Source organism: Zootoca vivipara, chromosome 6 (genome assembly GCF_965207765.1).
Source record: "Zootoca vivipara chromosome 6, rZooViv2.hap1.1, whole genome shotgun sequence".
In the NCBI taxonomy this organism is placed as follows: Eukaryota; Metazoa; Chordata; class Lepidosauria; order Squamata; family Lacertidae; genus Zootoca; species Zootoca vivipara.
In genome coordinates this window covers 85,215,395-85,237,088 of record NC_142589.1, presented here as the reverse complement: position 1 = coordinate 85,237,088, position 21,694 = coordinate 85,215,395, and the positions used below count along the sequence as shown (strand labels likewise).

At 45.1% G+C, this 21,694-nt stretch overlaps 2 protein-coding genes across 6 annotated transcripts in view; both read right to left on the bottom strand.

Annotated features, from left to right (window-relative positions):
- Positions 1–9,935, bottom strand: part of GATAD2A (GATA zinc finger domain containing 2A) — an 86,642-nt gene extending 76,707 nt beyond the window's left edge. For all 5 annotated transcript variants that reach the window (XM_035117248.3, XM_088672911.1, XM_035117254.3 and 2 more), the window contains exon 1: positions 9,799–9,935. The gene's annotated coding sequence lies outside the window, so the exon portion shown is untranslated. The remainder of the gene's footprint in view (positions 1–9,798) is intronic.
- Positions 9,936–14,008: 4,073 nt separating this feature from the next.
- The window catches only part of MAU2 (MAU2 sister chromatid cohesion factor), a 28,079-nt gene continuing 20,393 nt past the window's right edge, over positions 14,009–21,694 (bottom strand). Inside the window, exons 16-19 of the mRNA XM_060275415.2 lie at positions 21,318–21,429; positions 19,693–19,783; positions 18,143–18,270; positions 14,009–16,745 (exon numbers count right to left, since the gene is read on the bottom strand). Of these exons, the coding sequence (XP_060131398.1) occupies positions 16,671–16,745; positions 18,143–18,270; positions 19,693–19,783; positions 21,318–21,429 (406 nt within the window). The 3' untranslated portion in view covers positions 14,009–16,670. The remainder of the gene's footprint in view (positions 16,746–18,142; positions 18,271–19,692; positions 19,784–21,317; positions 21,430–21,694) is intronic.

Here is a 21,694-nt window from a genome sequence, read left to right as displayed (position 1 = left end):
TCCCCCCACAATAAAATGTTTGAGGGGGCTGCCCTCCCCCCAAAGTTGATGAGCATTGGCATCATGTGATTGATTATGTAGGATGGGGCTTACCTGGGGCCCCCAATATTTGATTCAAGTTGGCACCCTGCATCACCCTGTCATGGCTCCTGCTTCACACCATCCTTGAGTGTTTTGGTTTGACTGCACTGTGCCTTTGAGCTGTGATAAAGCCTCTTCGCTTGCCTTGATGGAGGATGGAGAGAAAGGTATGGGTGAGGAGAAACCAGCCTACTGCCCAAAGGTTAAATTTGCCTCCATTGCTCTGCCCAGTTTTGCCTGTGGCCCTGCTCACCACTTGCATGCAGTCCTCAGAAACTTTACCAGAAGGGAATGCGGCCCTAGAACTGAAAAATGTGCCCCCCCCAAATCCCTGACTTAAAAGGATTGTCTATGTATTCATTGGAGAATTAGCACCCTTGGGTGTCAGACTTTAGCAGGGCTTGTTCAACTGGGCTATTAAGTGAAAACCACTTAGCATAACCTGTTCAGGTGGATGTGTAAAGGTGCACTTGGAATGACAAGGAGAAGATGAGTCAACTTATGTTAAATAAATAGGTTTGTGTATATGAAAGACTGAGGGAGGGGGAAAGGAATCTGTTGACCTCAAAGCAGGATTTGCACACCTGGGATTAAAATACAGCTCATTGTTTTTCTGAACTGCTGATAGGGACAAGAACAGTACTGGTAGTGTGCTGCAGAATTAATTCTGGAGATGGCGCAGCTAACCTGCGCACTCACCCCACCTTAACAATGGATGGCTTTGGTTCTGGGGGGATCAGTTCCCAGTCCTCACTTCCATCTTTTAATATGGGAATAAGCAGCCTTACAAATAAGTCACCAGCCCACATTTATCTTTTTGCTGCTACTAACCATATTTTAAAATGGTTTTCCAAAAACACACAATTTGTGTCAAAAAGGTTAGAAAGAGAGAAGAGACACAGAAACGGGCTCTAATAAAGCTTCCCAACCTGTTCTGCCGGAGATGATTCTTGCTCTTCTACAGGTAACCAAGGTGTGGGGCATTTGCAAGCCTGCTATTATCCTGCCTCACAGATTGTGTTGGGATAAGAGAAGGCCCCTGTGGAGCTAGAATGGACATGAAATTCCCTCAGCCTGCAGTGGCCTGCACCCCACTTTCCAACTGAAATAATTGGAGTCCTGGAAAAGTTGTGGACAGCGATTAGATTTCGCACCAAGCAAAAGGTTGTCCCTCTCTTCCTGCAACTCTTTTAGCTTCCTGCTTTTCCTATGGCATCCTGCCTCACCCAGATTTCACTCTCTGTCCCTGGATGGGAATAAAGACCTGGTCTAATCTTCCAGGGGCCACATTGCGGTGGTGGGCAGAGCCAGAAGGGAAAGTGGGCAGAGAAATAAATTCAAATTTTACCTTTTGTACCATAGGTACAACACATAGGTGTGTTCTACACACCCCCACCCACCCACCCCTCTGCCCTCCATCCAGGTAATCAAGATGCATTTTCTGTTGTAAGCCGCCCAGAGTGGCTGGGGAAACCCATCCAGATGGGCGGGGTATAAATATATTATTATTATTATTATTATTATTATTATTATTATTATTATTATTATTATTATTATTATTATCAGAATTAAAAGACTCCCTACCCAGGCAAAAATACCTAAGGAAATAAAGAGGCAGGGCTAGTGAGAGATGCTGGCCTGGGTAGAGTCCCGAGCAGTGAAAAAAACTTAGATATATAAGCTTGGCACAAAATGGCACCTTAAACCAGGGTTAAAGTCGCCAAAACAGAATGACTAGTTGGCATTTTGGGGCCAAACGGCTTGAAAGTTGTATTTTTCAACATGACTTTTTGGTTCCTGAAATTCATTGATTGTGCAGATAAAATATAATGGATAGAATTCTACAGAATGTGTTGCTAGTGTGTGAAAAAGGTCCAGGCCCAAGGATCCCTAGGCATGCACCTCCAGATGGTGGAGAAGTCAGGCACCATCCTTTTTCCCACATGGTCGCAAGTGGCCGATAGCCAGGTGCAAAATGTGCCTGGTGAATTTTGAACGTTGGTCCTGAGGGCCAAATGGAGAGGCATGGGGCTGCTTTTGTGCAATGGGCATGAAGTTCCCACCCTTGCTCCCCTCACATACACACTTCTTGATAAACTACTTTGTACATTCCCCTACCAAAATAAAGTCTTAAGGGAATGCGGTCTTAACGATTCACATTCATTGTGCTATACTCATTGCTCCATTTCTCTCCCACATTCCTTTGCCATCAACCTTTCAAATTGTAAAGTCATTAGAACAGAGACTTCTATTTTTTCTCCTGTTGCTCATGTACCCCTACGGAGCCATGTTTCTAGAACATGCACACTACAAACGATTGTGCTTTCCTGCAGGCTATGAAATGTGGCCCATCCTCCCCATGCAACCTGCAAAAGTGAGTTAAAATGGTTTTCTGTAACTTAATGCAGTGTTTCCCAACCAGTGTGCCTCCAGATGTTTTGGGACTACAACTCCCATCATTCCTGACCACTGGTCTTGTTAGCTAGGGATGATGGGAGTTGTAGTCCCAAAACATCTGGAGGCACACTGGTTGGGAAACACTGACTTAATGTACAAAAAAACAATCCCCACAGCAAAGACCAGCATCAATCCAAAGCCATCAAAGAGAAGCATCAGGCAGTGTAGTCCGAAGGTCATAACCAAAGTTTAAATCGCCATTATAAAACTAGCAGTTCATAAAACACTCCTGGGGGGGGATTTGCTTTGTTTTTACAGTGAGTGAAATTCTTCAGAATTGTTTTGTTTTGTTTTGAAAGGCAGGTTGCATTCAGCTAAACTAGAGTAGCCTCACTGAACGGATCTAATTAAGTTGTGTCCTTTAACATTAGTGAGCCTACTCTGAGGATGACTAGCACTGGACACAAGCTAGCACTACTCAGAGTAGATCCCTTGAAAAATAACAGACATGCTTGGTTCACGTCCATTAATTTCAATGGGTCTACTCTGAGTAGGACATTGTTAGAGACAACAAAGTTTTTACTGGGGTGAGAAAGAAGCTATCACCACCTTTAATGGCAAGACACCCGCTCCCAACGTAAACAGGAAAGGTGTGTTTCATAACCCCCCTTTTAAAAGAATTTTGCAAGAAAACATTTCAATCAGTTGGACTGCAGCTTCCAGTATGACATGGGGTTTTATACATTTGGCAATTGTTGAATTAATAGAAGTGGGGACACACAGAAAAGGAGGCAAGCTTTCGAAGTAAATATAGTTCCATGTGCATAAAAAGTCCCTAGATAACTCCCCCTGCTGCCGCTTTTATGCTGGAATCTCAGCCTGCACCAGGCAATTCTGACAGTTAAAAGTGTGCTGAAATTCGAGGGAGTGGGAGGTGCTGGTTCCTGCTAATAGACTTGGATATTTTAAACTGGACCTCACATTCACATGACACTAATAACTTGCCAATAAATGTGTGCTCCATAAATTTAACCGCCATCATCATGGGGCTTCCAGCAACTGGTATTCAGAAGCATTGCTGTCTCCCAGCAAGGAGGCCCCGAACATAACCATCATGGCTAGCAGCTGGGAATCATGGGTGGGGAGAGTTGGTGTTACACTCAGGTCCTGCTTGTGGGGACTTACTATTGGGGCATCCGGTTCACTACTGTAAAAAAAAACGACTCTGGAATACTTGGTCCTCCTTTGGCCTGATCCAGCTGCAGAGTTCTTCTTTGGGCTGCATTCAGCTAAGTTCTACTCTAGAGCAGACCCACTGAAATTAATGGGCCTACATTAGTCATATCCATTCATTTAAAAATGCATACTTTCTAACATTGGATACAACCCTATGTTCTTAGGTTCCGATTCTATCTCCATTCAGTTTTACCAAACCCTTCAAGTGTCCCTGTTCTCCAGGGACAGTCCTGGATTTATAGAAGCTATTCCGCTTTCTGATTTGATCCCAGAATGTCCCACTTTTCCTTAGGAGATCCCTATTATCATCAGAGAAATGTTGGAGGGTATGGTAGGCTGTCCCGATTTTCATGGGAGAAATGTTGGAGAGTAGGGTGTTCTGCAACCCCTGAGCCAAGGAGATAAGTAACTATACAACCCTTAGAAGACATCTGAAGGCCATCTCGTATAGGGAAGTTTTTTTAATGTTTAATGTTTTATTGTATTTTTATATATGTTGGAAGCTGCCCAAAGCGGGCAGGGTATAATTACTACTGCTACTACCACTACTACTACTATAACTATTATGGAATAGTTCTAGTTACAGGTAGGTAGCCGTGTTGGTCTGAGTCGAAGCAAAATAAAAAAATTCCTTCAGTAGCACCTTAAAGACCAACTAAGTTTTTATTTTGGTATGAGCTTTCGTGTGCATGCACTTTTTTTTATTATGGAATAGGACAGCCCTTTTTTTCATCAGAGAAATGTTGGGCGGTATGTTTTACTGGATGACTCCCAGTACTGTACTATGAAAAAAGAAAGGAAAAAAATAAACACCTCTTTATTTCTACACTTCTGTGTTAGCTGCCATTCCCTTGTCTCCTAAGGTTAGTATCTCCAAATACATTTCTCACAGGGAATGTGCCACAGCTGTCTAGCACAGGTATGGGTGGGTGCACAGCATGGGCTAATAACCCCCCCCCCCCCAAGATTTGCACTGCTGACAACCTTCCTAATTTTTCAGCTGTTGTCTTGGAGATAATGGAAAGGTAGAAAAAAGACACACACACACACACAAGCACAACGCAACTCCATCTCTAAAATAACTTTTTAAATGAAGCATGAGAAGGCAAAGGTTTGATTCCTAACCTATAAGGGATTGTTCAACCCAAATCCCCAACCATGGCCTGTGTAAGCGGGAGGGGCACACACAATGCATCTCCAGAGCATGTAATATTTTCTTCCAAAAGCACATTTCTTGGGGAGGGAGGGAATGACATGAAAAGAAGAAATCCCTGCTTTTGGTGGCCCCACCCCCCAGCATAAACACACAAAGCAGTGGCTTAATGATTTGAAAAGTAGGGCAGTTCTCTCATCACCTGAGGACTTAACATCCCTGTCATTGTATCCAAGAGGAAGGAAATGTCTCACTTCCCCAGCTATTTCAGGAACAGAAATCAACTGCGGGGGGGGGGGGGGGATAGGGGAGGGGAGAAGGGTGGTTAGATGAGCATTCCATCATAGACTATTGGAATTGCATTCCTGGGCCACCCTAGGCAGTATAGTGCAGTAGTTAGAGCATTAGTCCACCCGCCCCCCAAATTATGTCTCAAGCAACCTGCCTCCATGGGCTTAGAATGAAACAGATTGCCCCACTGGAAGGGTGGGGAACACCTGTGGCCCTCCAGATGTTGCTGAATTACAACTCCAGCCATCCCTAACTACAGTACTGGGTCCTGTTATCTGGGGCTGGATGGAAGCTGAAAGTTCAGCAAGATCTGCAGGGCCACAGGTACCTGGGCTACTGGCTGGCTCTAGGTAAAATATTTGAGGGGCTAGTTTACTTCTGTGGGCCTGCATAGCTCGACACCCCTCTCCTGACCCTCCATGGATTCATCCTGGGGGGTGGGGGGTAGGGGAAGGAGATGCAGCTCGGAGGTAGAGAGCAGGCACTGCATGTAGTCAGTCCCAGGTTCAATCCCCAGCATCTCCAAGCAGGGCTGGGAAGCTCCCCTGCCTGAAACCATGAAGAGCTGCTGTCAATCAGTGTTGATGTGGCTCAGCACAAGGCAGCTTCCTACATACAGCTTAGATCTAGTTTTTATCCTAGTACAAGTTTTAACTGCCCTATCAATACCAGGGTGTATGAACAGCAGCACTGCTTCCTGATGACTGATTTAAGCTGCCGCAGCTTCTTACCATATAATGCCCTTAACAATTTGGGATCTGGGCATCTTGCCATATTGTCCTGTCCCAAGATCTGCTGGGGATGCCTTGCTGCAAGTGTGTTCAGTACTGTGGGCTCAATTATGTGGAGTTTCCTCCTGACTGGGAGTAGAGAGGTCTTCTCGCAATAGCCTTTCCAATTCCGCAATGCACTGCAATGAAGTTTTCTGTTGCATGGTGGTTTTTAATAGCTTTTATCCACTGCATGCTTTTCGTTATTTTTTACAGAGAGTTTAGAGATCTAGGTAATTAAATGGCATATGAATACTGTACTTGAGTTAGGCTGACCCCAACATTCATGGTACTGCAGTTGGATAAGATCATGAGGAATCCTTTACACATTGTGGGGCTTGAACCCACAACCCTGAGATTAAGACTGAGCCAGGTTAGAGCAATGTATTCAGCTTTAGATGCTGGCTGAGGACCTGCCTGTCTGTGAAGACTGTAATATCAGCCTGTGTAGTGAAAAACAAGCACACTTGACAACATTATGTGATATTTTATTATTGGGTTTTATTTATGTAGTTGCTGCAACAAACCCTGAGGTCTTCTGATGATGGGCAGGAATGAAGGTTTATATAATATATATTATATTATATATTAATAAATAAATGTGCTTGTCATGATCTATATTAATTTTCCCCCAGACCTCATAAAAACTTTAAAAGTGCACTGCAGTTCAGTGCAGTGAATTCTGGTGTTATGAGAGATGGAGAGAACAACTCTCTGTCCACTTGCGGCACTCCAAGCATACTTTTAGATACCACACTGCTCGCATATGGAAGGGTTTATACACCAGACAAGTGACTTTACATATCTGAGGGCACTAGACTCCAGTCCATGACAGGTTCCACCATAATACATTTGTTACGTCTCTTTAAGGTGTAATTTCTTTTTCTTGCCAGAGACTTAACACAGCTAGGTAGCCAAAATGTTGCCTGGAGCTTTCTTCCCTTCCCTTTGCTGCTCTTTCGATGCTCAGGCTTCTGCCACCAGCAAAACTTCCATCTCTAAGACAAAACAAGCCCCTGCATGCCTCTAGTTGTACCTCTTGATTTCCCACCTCCCTGATCTCAGTTCAGCTTGCCCTTTCTTCCTGGAACACCTGGACCCAGTGGATTCTCATACCACCCTGTGTATAATTGCACCAACCCCACCCTCTTCCCAAGTCTCCATAACCGGCTCCTCTCCTCTCCTAGCATTCTCACTGAGCCCTCCATGTTCCCTCACACACTTCTCTAGAGACTATATTTGGAGATGTGCTGTAGCCTAGTGGTAAACTATCTGTTTTTCATGCAAAAGGCCTCAGGTTCAATCCTCAGTATCTCCAGGTAAGCCTGGAAAGGACTCCTGGTCCAAAACCCTGGAGAGTCACTGCCAGCCAGTGTTGATAATGCTAGATACACCAATGAGTCCAGCTCTGTAGAAGGCATGTTCCTATTTAAACCAGCCCTCTGTTCATAAGCACGAGGATCAGAACTTTACATTATCTTTAAAAGGTCCACAGCTGAGTAGTATAGCACATGTTTTGCATGTAAAAAGTCCAAAGTTCAATCTCAGGCACCTCTAGGAGCTGGGAATACCACCTGACTGTGAAACCCTGTAGAACTATTGCCAGTCAGTGCAGAAAATACTGAGACAAACAGACCAATGATCAGATTTTGTCTAAGTCAGCTCCATATGTACAAAGCAAATTCCTTCTTCTTCACCCACCACTCTTGGTACCTCTTTTCTTCCTTATTTATTTTTTGATATTTCTAATCCACCCCATAACAAGGTCATTGGATGGCTGGTGATAAATAAGGAGGGGGGAAGCTAAAAAAGAAGTTTTTTTAAAAAAATATTTTTTAAAGGGGAGGTGGATGAATAATTACATAAAAACAACAAAACAGAACTGCCATGCCACACCTCCAAAACAAAAAACAACAAAGGCTCAGATTATTGAAGCCAGCCTTTGCCAACCTGGTGCTCTCCAGATGTTTTGGACTACAGTTCTCATCAGCTCTAGCCAGCCTGGTTCTATGATGTCAAGGCTGATGGGTTCCCGACTGTGCTGGCTGTGGCGGCTGGGAGTTGTAGTCCAAAACACCTGGAAGAAACAAAGGTGGGAAAGGTTAATATATGGTAAGTTAAGGAGACCCAAACTCTAGAATCAGGTGTGGGAAATCTTTGCCCCTCCCTCAGATGTTGATGAACCACAGCTCCCATAATCCCTGGCCATTGGCCATGTATTCTGGGGCCAATGGGAGCTGCAGTTAGCAACATCAAAAGAAAGGACTTCATCACCAGAGAGATGGGGCCAGGCAAGCCTCCTTGGGAAAGTTACTCCATAAGTGTGTGGGGTGGGTGTGTAAACTACTGAGAAGGCCCGTTTTGGACCAGGTTTCCAGATTATTTTGAATTTGAACAGCAGCCCCGACATACAGTGTGTTGCAATAGTCTTAACATAAAGATAGCCTATTCTCCAGCAACTCCTTCCCCTCCCCCTTAATGTGTGAGGGGAGATGTGCCAGACACTTACCATCTCCTCACTTAATGTGCCACCTACATGCAGAACAAAAACTTTGGGGTCTGGATCCGGAAAGCTAAATAGAATTGTAATGTGCAACAGGGATGGACACATAAACTGGGCTCCCTAGATGTTGTGAACCACAACTATTATTTTTTAACTACAGGTAGGTAGCAGTGTTGATCTGACGTAGTCGAAACAAAAAATAAAAAAAATTCCTTCCAGTAGCACCTTGGAGACCAACTAAGTTTGTCATAGGTATGAGCTTTCGTGTGTATGCACACTTCTTCAGATTTTTAACTTGTAATTTCAATTATTTGTAAATGCTTTTATTGATAATTTTAATATTGCTTGTAAACCCCTTAAAAGCCTTGCGACAATCAAGTGGCATATTGTTAAATGCTGTCCTCAGTGCTCATTCTTTGAGCACCCCCAAACTCCCTCTGAACCCCACACACAAACCATCTCCAAAGTCCTCCCATTAGATGTCAAAAGAGATAACTAACTATATAACCTTTAAAAGACATCTGAAGGCAGCTCTATATAAGGAAGTTTTGAAATGTTTGATATTTTATTATGCTTTTTATGTGTTGGAAGCTACCCAGAGTGGCAGGGGCAACCCACTCTGCTCATCCCCTCAACCCCCCCCCCCCAACTCCTGCTTCTCGGCCCCTCAAGCACCCCAAAACTTCTACTCAGCTGCAAAACCTAAACGCCCCCTAAACTCCAAACACTTCCCCAGATTTCTCACACCAACCCCTCCAAATCCCAAAATCCCTCTGCTCAACCTCTCGAACAGCCCCCCCCCAAAAAAAAACACACCACCTGCTTTCTGCCCCTTAACCAACAAAACCAGCTCGAAAACACACACACACGTTTACATGGCTCCTGGTTAGAGCTTGGTGCTGATAACTCCACGTAGGGACAGCTGCCTATTCCTGCCTTGCAGGGGGTTGGGCTAGATGATCCTCAGGGTCCCTACCAACTCTAAAAAATTATATGATTCTATGAATACTTGCACTGGCCTGTCAGACATACATACATACATCTATAATATTATATATACATAGTGCTTTTCTTCTTGGGAAAAAAAGGTGCCCGTACTGCACACAAAGGGTGGCGGTGGCAGGAAAATGTGGGGGCTCTTTTGGGAGGAAGGGCGGGATATGGAAATTTAAAAATAATATTAAAATAATTAAAATATTAGAAATCCCCCCCTTTCCGTTTTCTCTCCCTTCTTCCTAAGTGACACGCGGTGTGTGTTTGTGCGGTGGAGGTGGGGATTCCCCCCCCCCAAAATTCCCCCTAATAACAAGAACTTCTTTCTTTCCCCTCCCCTCCAAGCCCCCGAACGAAGGCCCCGCGGACTTTACCTCAGCTTTTCCTCCCGAGGGCCTCCGCCTCCTCCTCCTTCGCCGCCGCCGGCCTCCTCCTCTTCTTCCTTCCTCGTCCTCCTCCCTCAGCAAGGCAAGGCCCGGCTTGGCCTGGCTGAGGGGAGGAAAGCGCGGTGGGGGAGGGGAGGAGGCTCCCTCAGGTGGCCGCTGACAGGAGGCGGGAGGAAAGGCCCCTAGAAGCGAGTGCGCGTGCGCGGGGAAGGGCAAAGGGGAAAAAAAGGCGGGCAATCGGCTTCCAGCGTCGGGCCACGCCCCCTCTTTCCCTTCTTGCTTTCGACGACGCCGGCTGCTTTTCCCGCCCACTTTCCGACCGCAGCCTATCCGCCGGCTTCGCGACTCCACGCCCCCTTCTGTTTTTTTCTCCGCCTCCTCGCCCGCCGTCACTGCTTTCCCCTTCCAGGCCACGCCCCTCCTGCAATTCCCCGCCTCTCTTCTTTTCGCCTCGCACGTCTGCGTGCCTGTTAGCCGCACCCACTTTCTGTAGAGGCCACGCCCCCTTTGTGACTCCCCGCATCTCCTCTTTTCACCTCGCGTATCTTGCGTGCCGGTTCGAGGCGCGCCCCCTCACGTGATATTCTAATCCACCGATTTTGCTTGATAGGCAGCTGGATGCGACCAATGGAAAGTTTTAAAGGGTGAGTTCAGTGTAGGGGTAAAGGGAGGAATAGGCCAATAAGAACAGAGGGCGGGTCTCAAGGGATCCTTCAACCTCATTGCACGCTGCTTAAGACACGCCTCCTTCGTTATTCCCCCTCTTCTCCACGCCCCTTTTCTTCTGCCAGTTAGCTGAAAGACAATCGCGTCTTCGGGTAAGAAAGCGAAAGCATCAGATGGTGGATATGTTTTTCCCCCTGGAATCAGAGTGGCAGTCAGTCTCTATGGGAAAATCCTCATTTTTTTGCATTGATAGTTAATAATAAAAGGCACACGGGTGCCATTGCAAGTTGGAAGCGCCGAAAAAGATCCCGGTGGTGTATTAATATTGCCCAACAGGGATCTCTATGTTGCAGATGCTCTTTGCTCAAGCACATAAAAGTACAATTTATAGCACTGGCCCTCTCAGGTTCCCATTTGAAAGCAATGGAAGAGTTTTTTAAAATAAAAACTCTTCCATTGCTTTTACTTTACTTTACAATTGTTTTTACTTTACTTTACTTTGTAAAGAGTTTTGTATTTCCTCCCTAAATTTTCAGGGTTACAGCTGTAACTGGGGATAGAACCTAGGGAAGGATAAAATGACCTCCCTTCTCACACAGACACTTCTTAGGGTGAGCGTATCTATTGCTTTACAGAAGACAGCCCTCTATTCAAAGCAATATCCTGGTTCGAGTCTAAAGATCTAAAGTCCTCTAAAAAGAGAGAGCAGGAGGGTTTTAAAGGCCAACTCATGCAGCCTCAGGACCCCAATACCTCAAGGACTGCCTCTCACTGTATGGACTGACCCGGATGCTGTGCTTATGAGACCCTTCTTCATGTGCATACAGGTCATGTGGTCACTGCCCTCCCTTCCCTACCAGGGGGTGGTACATTTCATTTCCATCCAAATTCTAGCAACCACTTCTAAATTTGCAGCTCTCACTGTAAATTAACACATAGTTTTTATGGAAATTGACATCTCCCCGCTCCTTCGGCCAGGTCATTAGACTTATTGAGAAACTTGAGTTATATGCAGCCGAATCCTATTTAAATCTATGGACTTATGTTGGTCATGCCCAACAATTTCAGTATAGGTCTACTCCAAAAAGGAGCCACAATGTGCAAACAGCTCTTTCTGGGTTTCTTTTTGCTTTTGCTGTGGTTGTTTTTTGTGTGTGGTGACCTACTTCTTAGGGCCCAAGTTTTCAATCAGTGTGCTGTGGTACCCTGCGGTGATTTCTTTCTGCCAAGGCCATCTGTTGAAAGATAGTGGGGCAACCTGGACCCACTGACCCCAGTGGATTCTACTCCTGAGTAGGACTTTGCTGGGGAAACCCATCTTCATCATTATTGGGTTGTAGGCAATGTTGAGTCCTGCTCAAGAGGAAACCCATTAAAATAGGTGGGTAATAGATGGGCAATAAATTAATACTAAGAATAATAATAGCCAAGAGACCTACTAAAATTGATTGATGTTGTTGTCTCGGGGGTCACTGGCCTCCAATGGGTCTTCCCTGAGCCAGATTTATATTATATTATATCATATTAAATATTATATAGGGTTGTCGCCAGTGTTAATTTTACTCCGTGTAGGCCCATTGAAACTGATGGTTATGACAGACCATTGATTTCAAGTGAAGCCTGTTGGGGATAGAACATAGCAACCTTCAAATACAAGTCCCAGTGTTAAGTGGGGTTTCCCCTGTATCCCACAGGGGACCCACAGAAATAATGTGGTCGGTAAAGGGAGTTGTGGACTCAAAAAGGTTAAAAACCTCTGCCTTAGGGCATAGATGTAGAAAACACAGGTTAAATTAAAGAATGGATACCATGATGCTGTGCATGCACACTCAGAATGAAGCCCTATATAATTCTATGGGACTTACTCCCAGGTAAGCATTAGGCACATTTGTGGGCTAATTTAATATTATTTCTAAATCCCTGCAATGGAGCAGGGCGCTTTCAGAACCAGATGTGTTGGCTGATTCAAGCTCCCCACACCTTTACCGCTGTGCTCCACAAATGTTCTCATTATCCTCTGTGAAGAATGGATTGTTGGCACATCAATTAAGCAAGCCCAACCTATCAAAATCAAGGCCCATTACCATAATCAAGGCCCATTACCATAACAATCGATGTCCTTCAAGTGATTCTTCAGCTCTCTTTGACTGACAAAACCAGTTCACCAATAAGAAAGTTTTTAAAGGGATAGGTTGACGCTATGCTTTTATTAAGGAGAAATGAATGTGAGCAGCTGAATAGCTCTGCAAGAGAGACTTTAATTTATTTTCTTTCTTAAGAATAGTAGTCAAAATTTCCTCCTACTCATTCTCCTTTTTTGCAAGGCTTACAACAACCCTAAAAGGAATATCAGTATTTATTAGCCTCCATAGCGCAGACAGGGAAAACTGATACGGAGATTCGATGCAGAAGGGGCTTAAGACACCTGGTGAGGCAGGATTCAAACCAGGGAACTTGCTCAATTACCAGCTCAGGCCTTAGAGCGCACCCACTCCTCCACCCTTTTACAAGTTTCTGTGTAGCCAGACAGTTCATTCTCAGAAAACGAAACCAAACAAATGATTCAGCTTTCCTGGGGATCAGGGCTGATGAACAAAAACTGCTGCCTCTTCTACTCTAGTTTAAACCTAAGTATTTTTTGTGGGAGACTGCAGCCAACTAGAACCACGAAGGGTCACGAAGAGTTGGACACGACTAAATAACAACAATAACCATAGCATGTGCAATGCTAGTTATTGCACGAAGAGGTTAAGACCATAAATCTGTATTCCTAGACTCAGCTAGGTTGTGGTCACACCCCTCACCTAGAAGGAAGTTAAGTTTCCTCCAGTTGTTCTTTCTATTAGCCTGAACACTATAAGTACCGAAGGCCTCATCTGGGGCTCCAGGCCCAGACCTCATAAAGGGCTCGCTAGCCATTTTTGCGTTTCTTGACCTACAATTGAGAAACATTTTACCACATCATGTAACCAAGATGTTTGTACCTGCGTTTTACCTACTGCTTAATGGATGAATGCAGTCCTGTTTAGGGAAGCTTTTAATGTTTAATAAATTATTGTATTTTAATACTTATGTTGGAAGCCACCCAGAGTGACTGGGGAAACCCAGCCAGATGGGCCGGGGTAGAAATAAATAAATTACTATTATTACTATTATTATTATTATTGCACAAATCAAAGAACTGTAGAGTTGGATGGGTACCCCGAGGATCATCTGGTCCAACCCCCTTGCAATGTAGAATCTCAACTAAAGCATCCATGACAGATGGTCATCCAACCTCTGCTGGAAAACCACTTGGTTCCCACAGGCACCACTGCTACTACCTAGGAGTCACATCTTGGTTGGAAACTTCATTTTTAAAAACCAAGCTGAAATTCTTAGGAAGCACCTGCATCCAGACACCTGCACACAGTTCTGCTCAAAATAGAGACACACCCAATGACAAAAGAAAACCCAAGATTCTCCGAAAACTCACCCCATGGACTAAGGTGAAAAACCACTTTTGCTCCTGAAAATGAAGACAAAATAAAACCACTGTACATTTTTTTTAATGTCTGCACGTTATCGCTAGGAAAAGATTAAACACTTTTTTGGAAAAAGGCTAAAAGACAAAACTGTACAAATTTACTAAAGCGCACTTTCTTTTTTTTAAGTACATAAAAAGAACTCATTCATAGAGAGCCTTACATGAGCAGGAGAGGGGACTGTTAAGAGTGACGAAGCAAATAATTTCTCACATCAAGTTGGGCAGGTGCCACACTTTCAACTGTGCAAAGTTACAAAGGTGCCCACATAACTGGCCCAAATGAGGGTTTTCTGGGAAGGTGGGGCCCCTGGTCGTAAGACAGGGGTCTGTTGGGATGGGGTGGGTGGATGGGAAACCTTTGGGGAGGGGGGGCGTAGGTATTACAGCAGACATACTCAACACATGGCCTGATAGAGTCAACCCCTCCAAGCAATTTAAACGTGGGTCTTTCCCAGAGGGGTGGAGAGTTTCTAACCCAAAGTGTGGGAGAGTTCTCTCAGGATCAACCTAGTGCTTTTCCCAAGTTGTAAGAACCACTTAATGCCTCTCAAACACATTTGTCAAAACATGCTTAATTTGTCACTAATAGCACTTTTTCCTCTCTTTTTTAATAAAAAAAAATACTAATGCCAATATTGAGCAACCTGTCCTCTTGTTAACTCTAGAGATGGTGTCTAAAGGGTGCCTTGGAGGTGGGGGTAGAGGGAGGGTGAAGAGTTCATCCTCTGTGGCAGTGTACACTTCTGGTCCCTGAGCAACTGTCTGGGAAAATCAACATAATCTTTGCCTGAAAGTCCTGGGAATAGGCCATCCTTCTGTGCTGCCCTCAAACAAGCAAATGAAAGATCCATATCATTCAAAAGCGTTTGCAGAAATGTCAGGTTTGCAGATCCAGCTTGACTTGTGTCTCAGCTGAAAAAGCAGCTGAGGAAAGGATGAGCTAAACACCCCCCACCCCCTGCAAAAGTCAACAGGTCTATTATCACTGGTCTCAACACCTTCCTGGAACATTTGGTAACTCTGGCACTCTATCCCAAATGTAGGACAAGTCTGTCAGAGAAAAAGCAGGTCCGGGGGTCACTGCAAGAATGAGAAAGACGCAGCTCAAGGCTGAAGGGAAGTTTCAATTCATGATTTCTTCTAGGGGGTAAGACAAGCAGAGGATCTGCTCTAGTGAGCCAACACACTCAGCTTCTTTGAGGGATTACTTCCAAACCCTCTACAGACACTGAAAGTGACTTCCCTGCTGGGACTTTTTTTTTTTTTTTGCACATCACCAACCAGCTCCAGAAAACCTGGAGGGTCTGCAACAGGTTTCAGTAGCAGAATGAAGCAGCCTCATGAGAGAACATGATTAGATAGAGGACACAGGCCATTTTTTCAGTTTATGAATACAGTGGTACCTCCGGTTGCGGATGGGATCTGTTCCGGAGGCCTGGCCGGATCCCAAGGTTTTCAAACCTGGAGAGACTGCTTCTGCGCGCGCACGCACGGCAGTAGAGCGCTTCTGCGCATGCGCGTGTGGCAAAAACCCAGAAATATACTTCCGGGTTTGCCGCTTACGTATTCCAAAGTTTACATAACCGGAGGGATACGTAAGCAGAGGTACGACTGTATTCTTGATTTGAAAAATCCATGATTGAATGCTCAAGTTAATCTGGTTGCAGGAAATATTTCCTTTTTAAAAACAAAAACCCACACACGCACACTAAAAGTAGCACTGTGTCCCTGTGCTAAAAAGCAGAAGTTCTGCACCAAGAAAAGCAGGATTCTGCAACATGATTAAATTATGCAAATTGATCACCACTGCATAATTAGTTTTAGTACTTTGCATAAAATATTCCTGTTTTGCTAGCCAGAGCAGGGCAAGGCAGGCTTTTATCCCAACACAGGAAAGCCTCTTGATTTCTCGGGGGGGGGAGGGGCAGCCGACCCAGCAGATTCAGTAGTAGTTGTGATCTGCTCTCCCTTATGAACTGTCCAAGCCTCCCGTCCCCAAGAACATGGAACAAGTGTTCCCTGAAGTGCCCCACACTCGATTTTCGCTTTGCTTCTATGCACAGTTCTTTCTACTATATGCCAAGCCAAAAGGAGTCAACTGTTAGGGAACACACAGTCTGTGTTGGCTGGTGGCTACTGGACCACCGAATTGATTTCCCTCAAGAAAACAAATGTAACAGACTTGGGAGTGTGCCAGTTAAAATGCAAGGATGTGACATTATAACGGGCAGTTTCAAATTAGCTGGGTGGTTTCCTCCCCTGCTTCCCCACACCAGTTTTTTCCCCTTCATTAGAAAATTGTCGTTAAAGTTATGTTGAAAAGAATCAGCTTAATGGAAGGAACACTTGTCCATGTGAATTGCGTAAAACCTAATTCTGGGTCAGGGAAGGGATGTATCAAAACCCCTTCTCACAATTGTGTGTGCCTTTGTGTGTGTAATGGAGACACGCGCACACACCTGCAATCCAGGCAAAACACAGAAACCTTAAGAAGGAGCTGAGAGTGGCCCTGCTGTCCTGCAAGTCTGTGAAGTATCCCTCCCTAACGCAACACCTGCAAGGCAAGGAATCTGCAGCCCACTGTCTGTTTTAAAAAAGCTCAGCGTAATAAAAAACCCAACTCCGTCGCCTCCTCTTCTCCAAGTGAAGACTGCACATCGCCCTCCTTTCACAACAGGCTGGCCAGACTGGTGGTGGGTCCGTTCTGTGCCTGGAACTGTACAGGTGGGGGTCCGTCTGTCCACTGCAGGTAGGGGTGGAGAAACACACACACAAGCTGAGGGTTAGTTTGAATGGTCAGTGAGCAACTGAAGTGGGAAATGTTATATTACCCTCAAAACCAGTACCATTTAGCAGCCTGTATTATGGGAATGCTTGACTGTTTAACTTTACAGTGGAACCTCGGTTTATGAACACCTCGGTTTACGAATTTTCGGTTTACGAATGCCGTGGACCCATCTGGAACGGATTAATTCACTTTCTATTACTTTCAATGGGAAAGTTCGCTTCAGTTTATGAACGCTTCAGTTTATGAACAGACTTCCGGAACCAATTGTGTTCATAAACCAAGGTACCACTGTACTTTTAAGTAGAGTTTATTGGCCAATTTGCTACTTAAAAAGCATCAGATGAGGAGTCCTGCAGCACACACACAAATAAACAATACACTCCCCAACCAAAGCCCCTAAAGAATACTCCAGCTCACACATAAAACTATCCAAATTAACGTATGCAGTGGTACCTCTAGTTGCAGACACAATCCGTTCCGAGGTGCCGTTTGCACCTGAAAAGTCCGCAAATAGAGCGCTTCTGCGCATGTGCGAAGCGTGCAGAACACTTTCAGTGTTCGCAAGCCAAAAAGACGCAACATAAACCCAACACAACACGAGGTATGACTGTAACATTTAACAAGTTGTTAAAGCACCACCATCCTCCAAATAAAACAGCACCCACCCAAGTTAAACCACCATCCCCGTTAAAGCAGTAATTTTAACACAGCAGACCTCCTTCCACAATTGGAAGCCCACAAGCAGAGCCTAAGCACAACAGCAGCAACTCTCCCCACTTGTGATCCCCAGCAACTGGTATTCAAGAGCAGACAGTCTTCCCAACAGTGGAGGGAGAACACAGCCTCCTCCTCCTCCTCCATGAACTGATCTAATATATTTTTAAAGCCATCCATAAGAACTGCCCTGCAGCCCATCTAGTCCAGCATTCTGTTCTCACAGTGGCCAACCAGATGCCCAAAAGAGAAACCCACAAGTAGGAACTGAACAGCAACGGTGGCGACTCTGCCCAGCGAATGACATTCAGAGGATTAATTATAATAATTATTGTTACCATTAAAATTTATATACCACCCTTTACCCGTAGATCTCAGGGCAGAACACAGAATTACAATATAAAAACCATGAAATACACGGCAGAAATTAGACCAACATTAAACCAATAATCCCCCCTCCCACAACACATTTAAAGGGGCACCCTAAACCAGCTCAAATCTGGAAGTTCAGGATGCCTATAAAAAGGAAGGCTAGGAAACAGATGCTGCTGGCCCCCCACCTCCTATCGCCCCCTGAACATGAGCTATGGCGGCGGCTGGGGGCCAGAATCTAGCAATGTCTGGAGGGTCTGACATACCGTGATGAGGTTGTGCTCTGGGAGACTACAGGCCTCAATATGATCCTGGAGAAGCTGCTGAGAGAAGTTCTGGTGCATCTGCGCAGCTTCGTGGGCATCAATGGCGTTCCCACAGGCTTTGTTCAGATCTTTTTTTCCACAGAGGGAAGGGAGAAATGAGGAAGGGAGGGTGAGATGGCAGACTCCTGGTGGGGTTACACACCTAGTCTCTGTCCATTTCAGAAGCCCCAACCCACACAGATGGTGCAATGTTAGGGGGATAGGAAGGTATTTGGCTTGTCAGGCCTAATTTGCCTTTTTACTAGAAGACCAACCAGAACCAAGGGCAATAAGCCGCACAGTTAGAACTCTCACCAAGATCTCCCCCAAAAGATCCAGGTACAAAAGACATACATGGTTAGATTTAGCAAGGACTTTCCAGCAAATTATAACCCCTAAGATAAAAGCTTCCAGGTTTTTTTTTTTATAATCACTCCACCCCCATCGTTCTGCCCGGACACTGAGGTCCAGCGGCGGTTCCCTCACTGCGAGAAGCAAAGCTACAGGGAACCAGGCAGAGGGCCTTCTCGGTAGTGGCACCCGCCCTGTGGAACGCCCTCCCATCAGAGGTCAGAGAGATAAACAACTACCTGACATTTAGAAAATACCTAAAGGCAGCCTTGTTTAGGGAAGTTTTTAATCTGTGATATTTGATGTATTTTAATGTTTGTTGGAAGCCGCCCAAGAGTGGCAGGGGAAGCCCAGCCAGATGGGCGGGGTATAAATAAAAAATTATTAATTATTATTATTATTATTATTATTATTATTATTATTATTACTACTTTAAACATCTTTTTATTCTATATTGAGACAGAATTCCCCCAAAAGATGATTAAATTGTTCATGTAGCATTCTTTATGCACAAAAAAATGGAAGGAAGTTCCCATGAAAGAAGAATGAGTAAGGTGATGAAGAGTACCCTCTCTGCCTGCCAAAATAAGATGATATACAAATATATAGTAGCTGCACAGAAGGTCCTTGGGGAGCCCAGGAAATGGCCAGTTTCATTTTCTTTACCAGGAATGAAGCAACAGTAGCACTGAATGCCAACGAGGCACAATTCTGTATTTGAATGTGGCATCCCGACTGTTCCCAAACAAAAAACAATACTGGTATATTAACCCTTTACCCTCTTTCTTTCTTCAAGAGACCTTATTTTGCAGTGATTGAAAAGCAGGGGCTTTCCCCCTCTCCAAAATTGATTAGCAGGCACCCAGAGGAAGATGGAGTCTCCCCCCCCATCTCTCCTCCAATAACTAGGAAGAGGGTTCACCCTCAGAGACAGTTTGGCAGGAAGTTTAAAGGTAGCACACAAAAAACAAGTCAGACTCTTGGTCTATCTAGCACAGTATTGTATACTCTTGACTGGCAGGTGCTCTCCAGGGTCTCGCCACCTGCTAACTGCCCCTTTTGAAACAAAACATGCCATCAGCAATTGAGCTGGGGTCCTTCTACATGCCAAGCAGCTGCTCTGCCACTCACCTGCAGCCCCGCCTTTTTCTGACACTTACCCCGCAGGAGAGCCGATGACCACAGCTGCACGGACATGTCCGGGATCTTGCTTGCCAACTGCATGGCGGGAACCACCATGTTGTTACTCTCCTAGGGATAGCAGAGACTTGGATCAAAGGGTGTGAGGAAACCACATGTGGACAAATCCACCACCTCCAAATTCCTGCATGAAATGCCCCACACCAAACTGCAGGAGTGGGCCGTGCCTGTCACCTCTAAAAAGAATCCCAAGAATGGAATTCCAGAAAGCCTCAACCCCAGTGGCAGCATACAAACACCGCTTGGAATCATAGTACTGTAGAGCAGGAAGAGACCCAAGGGCTCATCTAGTCCAACCCCCTGCAATGCAGGAAAGCTGCAAGGCAGCTTGAGCAAACTGGACTTCCCCCACCTCCAAACAGTAGTATTTTCTAAACTTCTGATAGCTCAAGCCCTCTTCCAAGTTTTGATTTTGATGTATGGATAGTAAGAATTACCCTCAGAATGAGTGGTACCCACCACATTCCATTGCAAGTCACTATTCCACTTCCAGATCATAGATTCCTACAGAGACTCGACACACAGCCTCCTCTGAGAAGCTCCACTGCATGCGTTGCTGCACTTAAGACTGGATGAGTATTCCAACCCACACCTCAGGTAAAGCTGTGGCAGAATTATCCAGCTCTAAACAGAAGCAACTCCAGAGCAGCCAATCACACAGAGATGCAGGAGGCAGTCTCCTCCACACTGAGGGCTCAAATAATTCCATCAATTCACTTCTTGCGGCAGCCTAGCAGAGTTCTCCAAAGGCAGCAGTTTGGAAGCAACTGTTCTAAACACGTGAACAAATGGGAGTTATCTGCAGGACGTCTTTATGTACAGCGGGGAAAATTATTGTCTGCACTCATTGTCCAACAGTGTGAAGGGCGACCCAAATGATCAAGGGCCTGGAAACCAAGCCTTATGAGGAACGTTTGCGGGAGTTGGGGGTATTTAGAATGAGAAGATATGATAGCCATCTTCAAATCTCTGAAGGGCTGTCACATGGAAGACAAGACGAGCTTGTTTTCTGCTGCTCCAGAGAGGATGACCCAAGATTCTGGCTGAACATTAGGAATAACTTTCCAGATGGTAATAGCTGTTCAGCAGTGGAACAAACTACCTTAAGTGATGGACTATGCTTTATTGACAGTTTTTAAACAGAGGTTGGATGCTTTAGCTGTGATTCCTGTATTACGGGGGTTGGACTAGATGGCCCTTTGATTCCTTCCAACTCTATCATATATTCTATGATTCCACCAGTTTAAAGGGGGTGTGGGACAGGGAGATTCACAGTTCCAATCTCCTCAGCAAACCCTTGGACATCTATTCTGTGCATCTCCCACCCCCCACCCGACACAAATAAGCAAACCACATTACAGAAGTTGGCAACTGATCACGAGTGTCACAACGTGCCCAATATACCCCAGAGGCACCACTGTTTTCTTGGCAATTTTGTAAGCAGAGGCCTGACGAGCTCAGGGGGATGGAGAGCATTGCTCGGCGGCATTCTTAAGCTGGATTTATTCCACACTCCAGTCCCCTTTGGTGACAAAGAAGTGAAACATTGACAAGAGCACGATTCTAGAGAGCCTGTTCTGCTCACCCTGTGATTCCCCAACACATAGAAGATGTGACCCAGGAGGACAAGGGAGCAGGCTGTTAACCGATTCAGGTCTTCCGCGTTTGACATTTTCAACGTCTCCCGCAGAAAACGCCTGTCGGAAAGAAAAGGAGCAGCTTGAAGCGACAATTGGAATGCAACAAGCCCTGCTGGTTTTTGTCCAGTGACTAGAGACACTTAAAAGCTGACATCTTCCACTAACACCCTCCCTGCAAAGTGGGTATTTCCCCCAAAAAATGTTCTGTGGATTTATAGGGACCTGCTAAGGACAACGATTTAAAATCAGACACTGATACAGTCATACCTTGGAAGTTGAACGGAATCCGTCCTGGAACTCTGTTACATTTCCGAAATGTTCA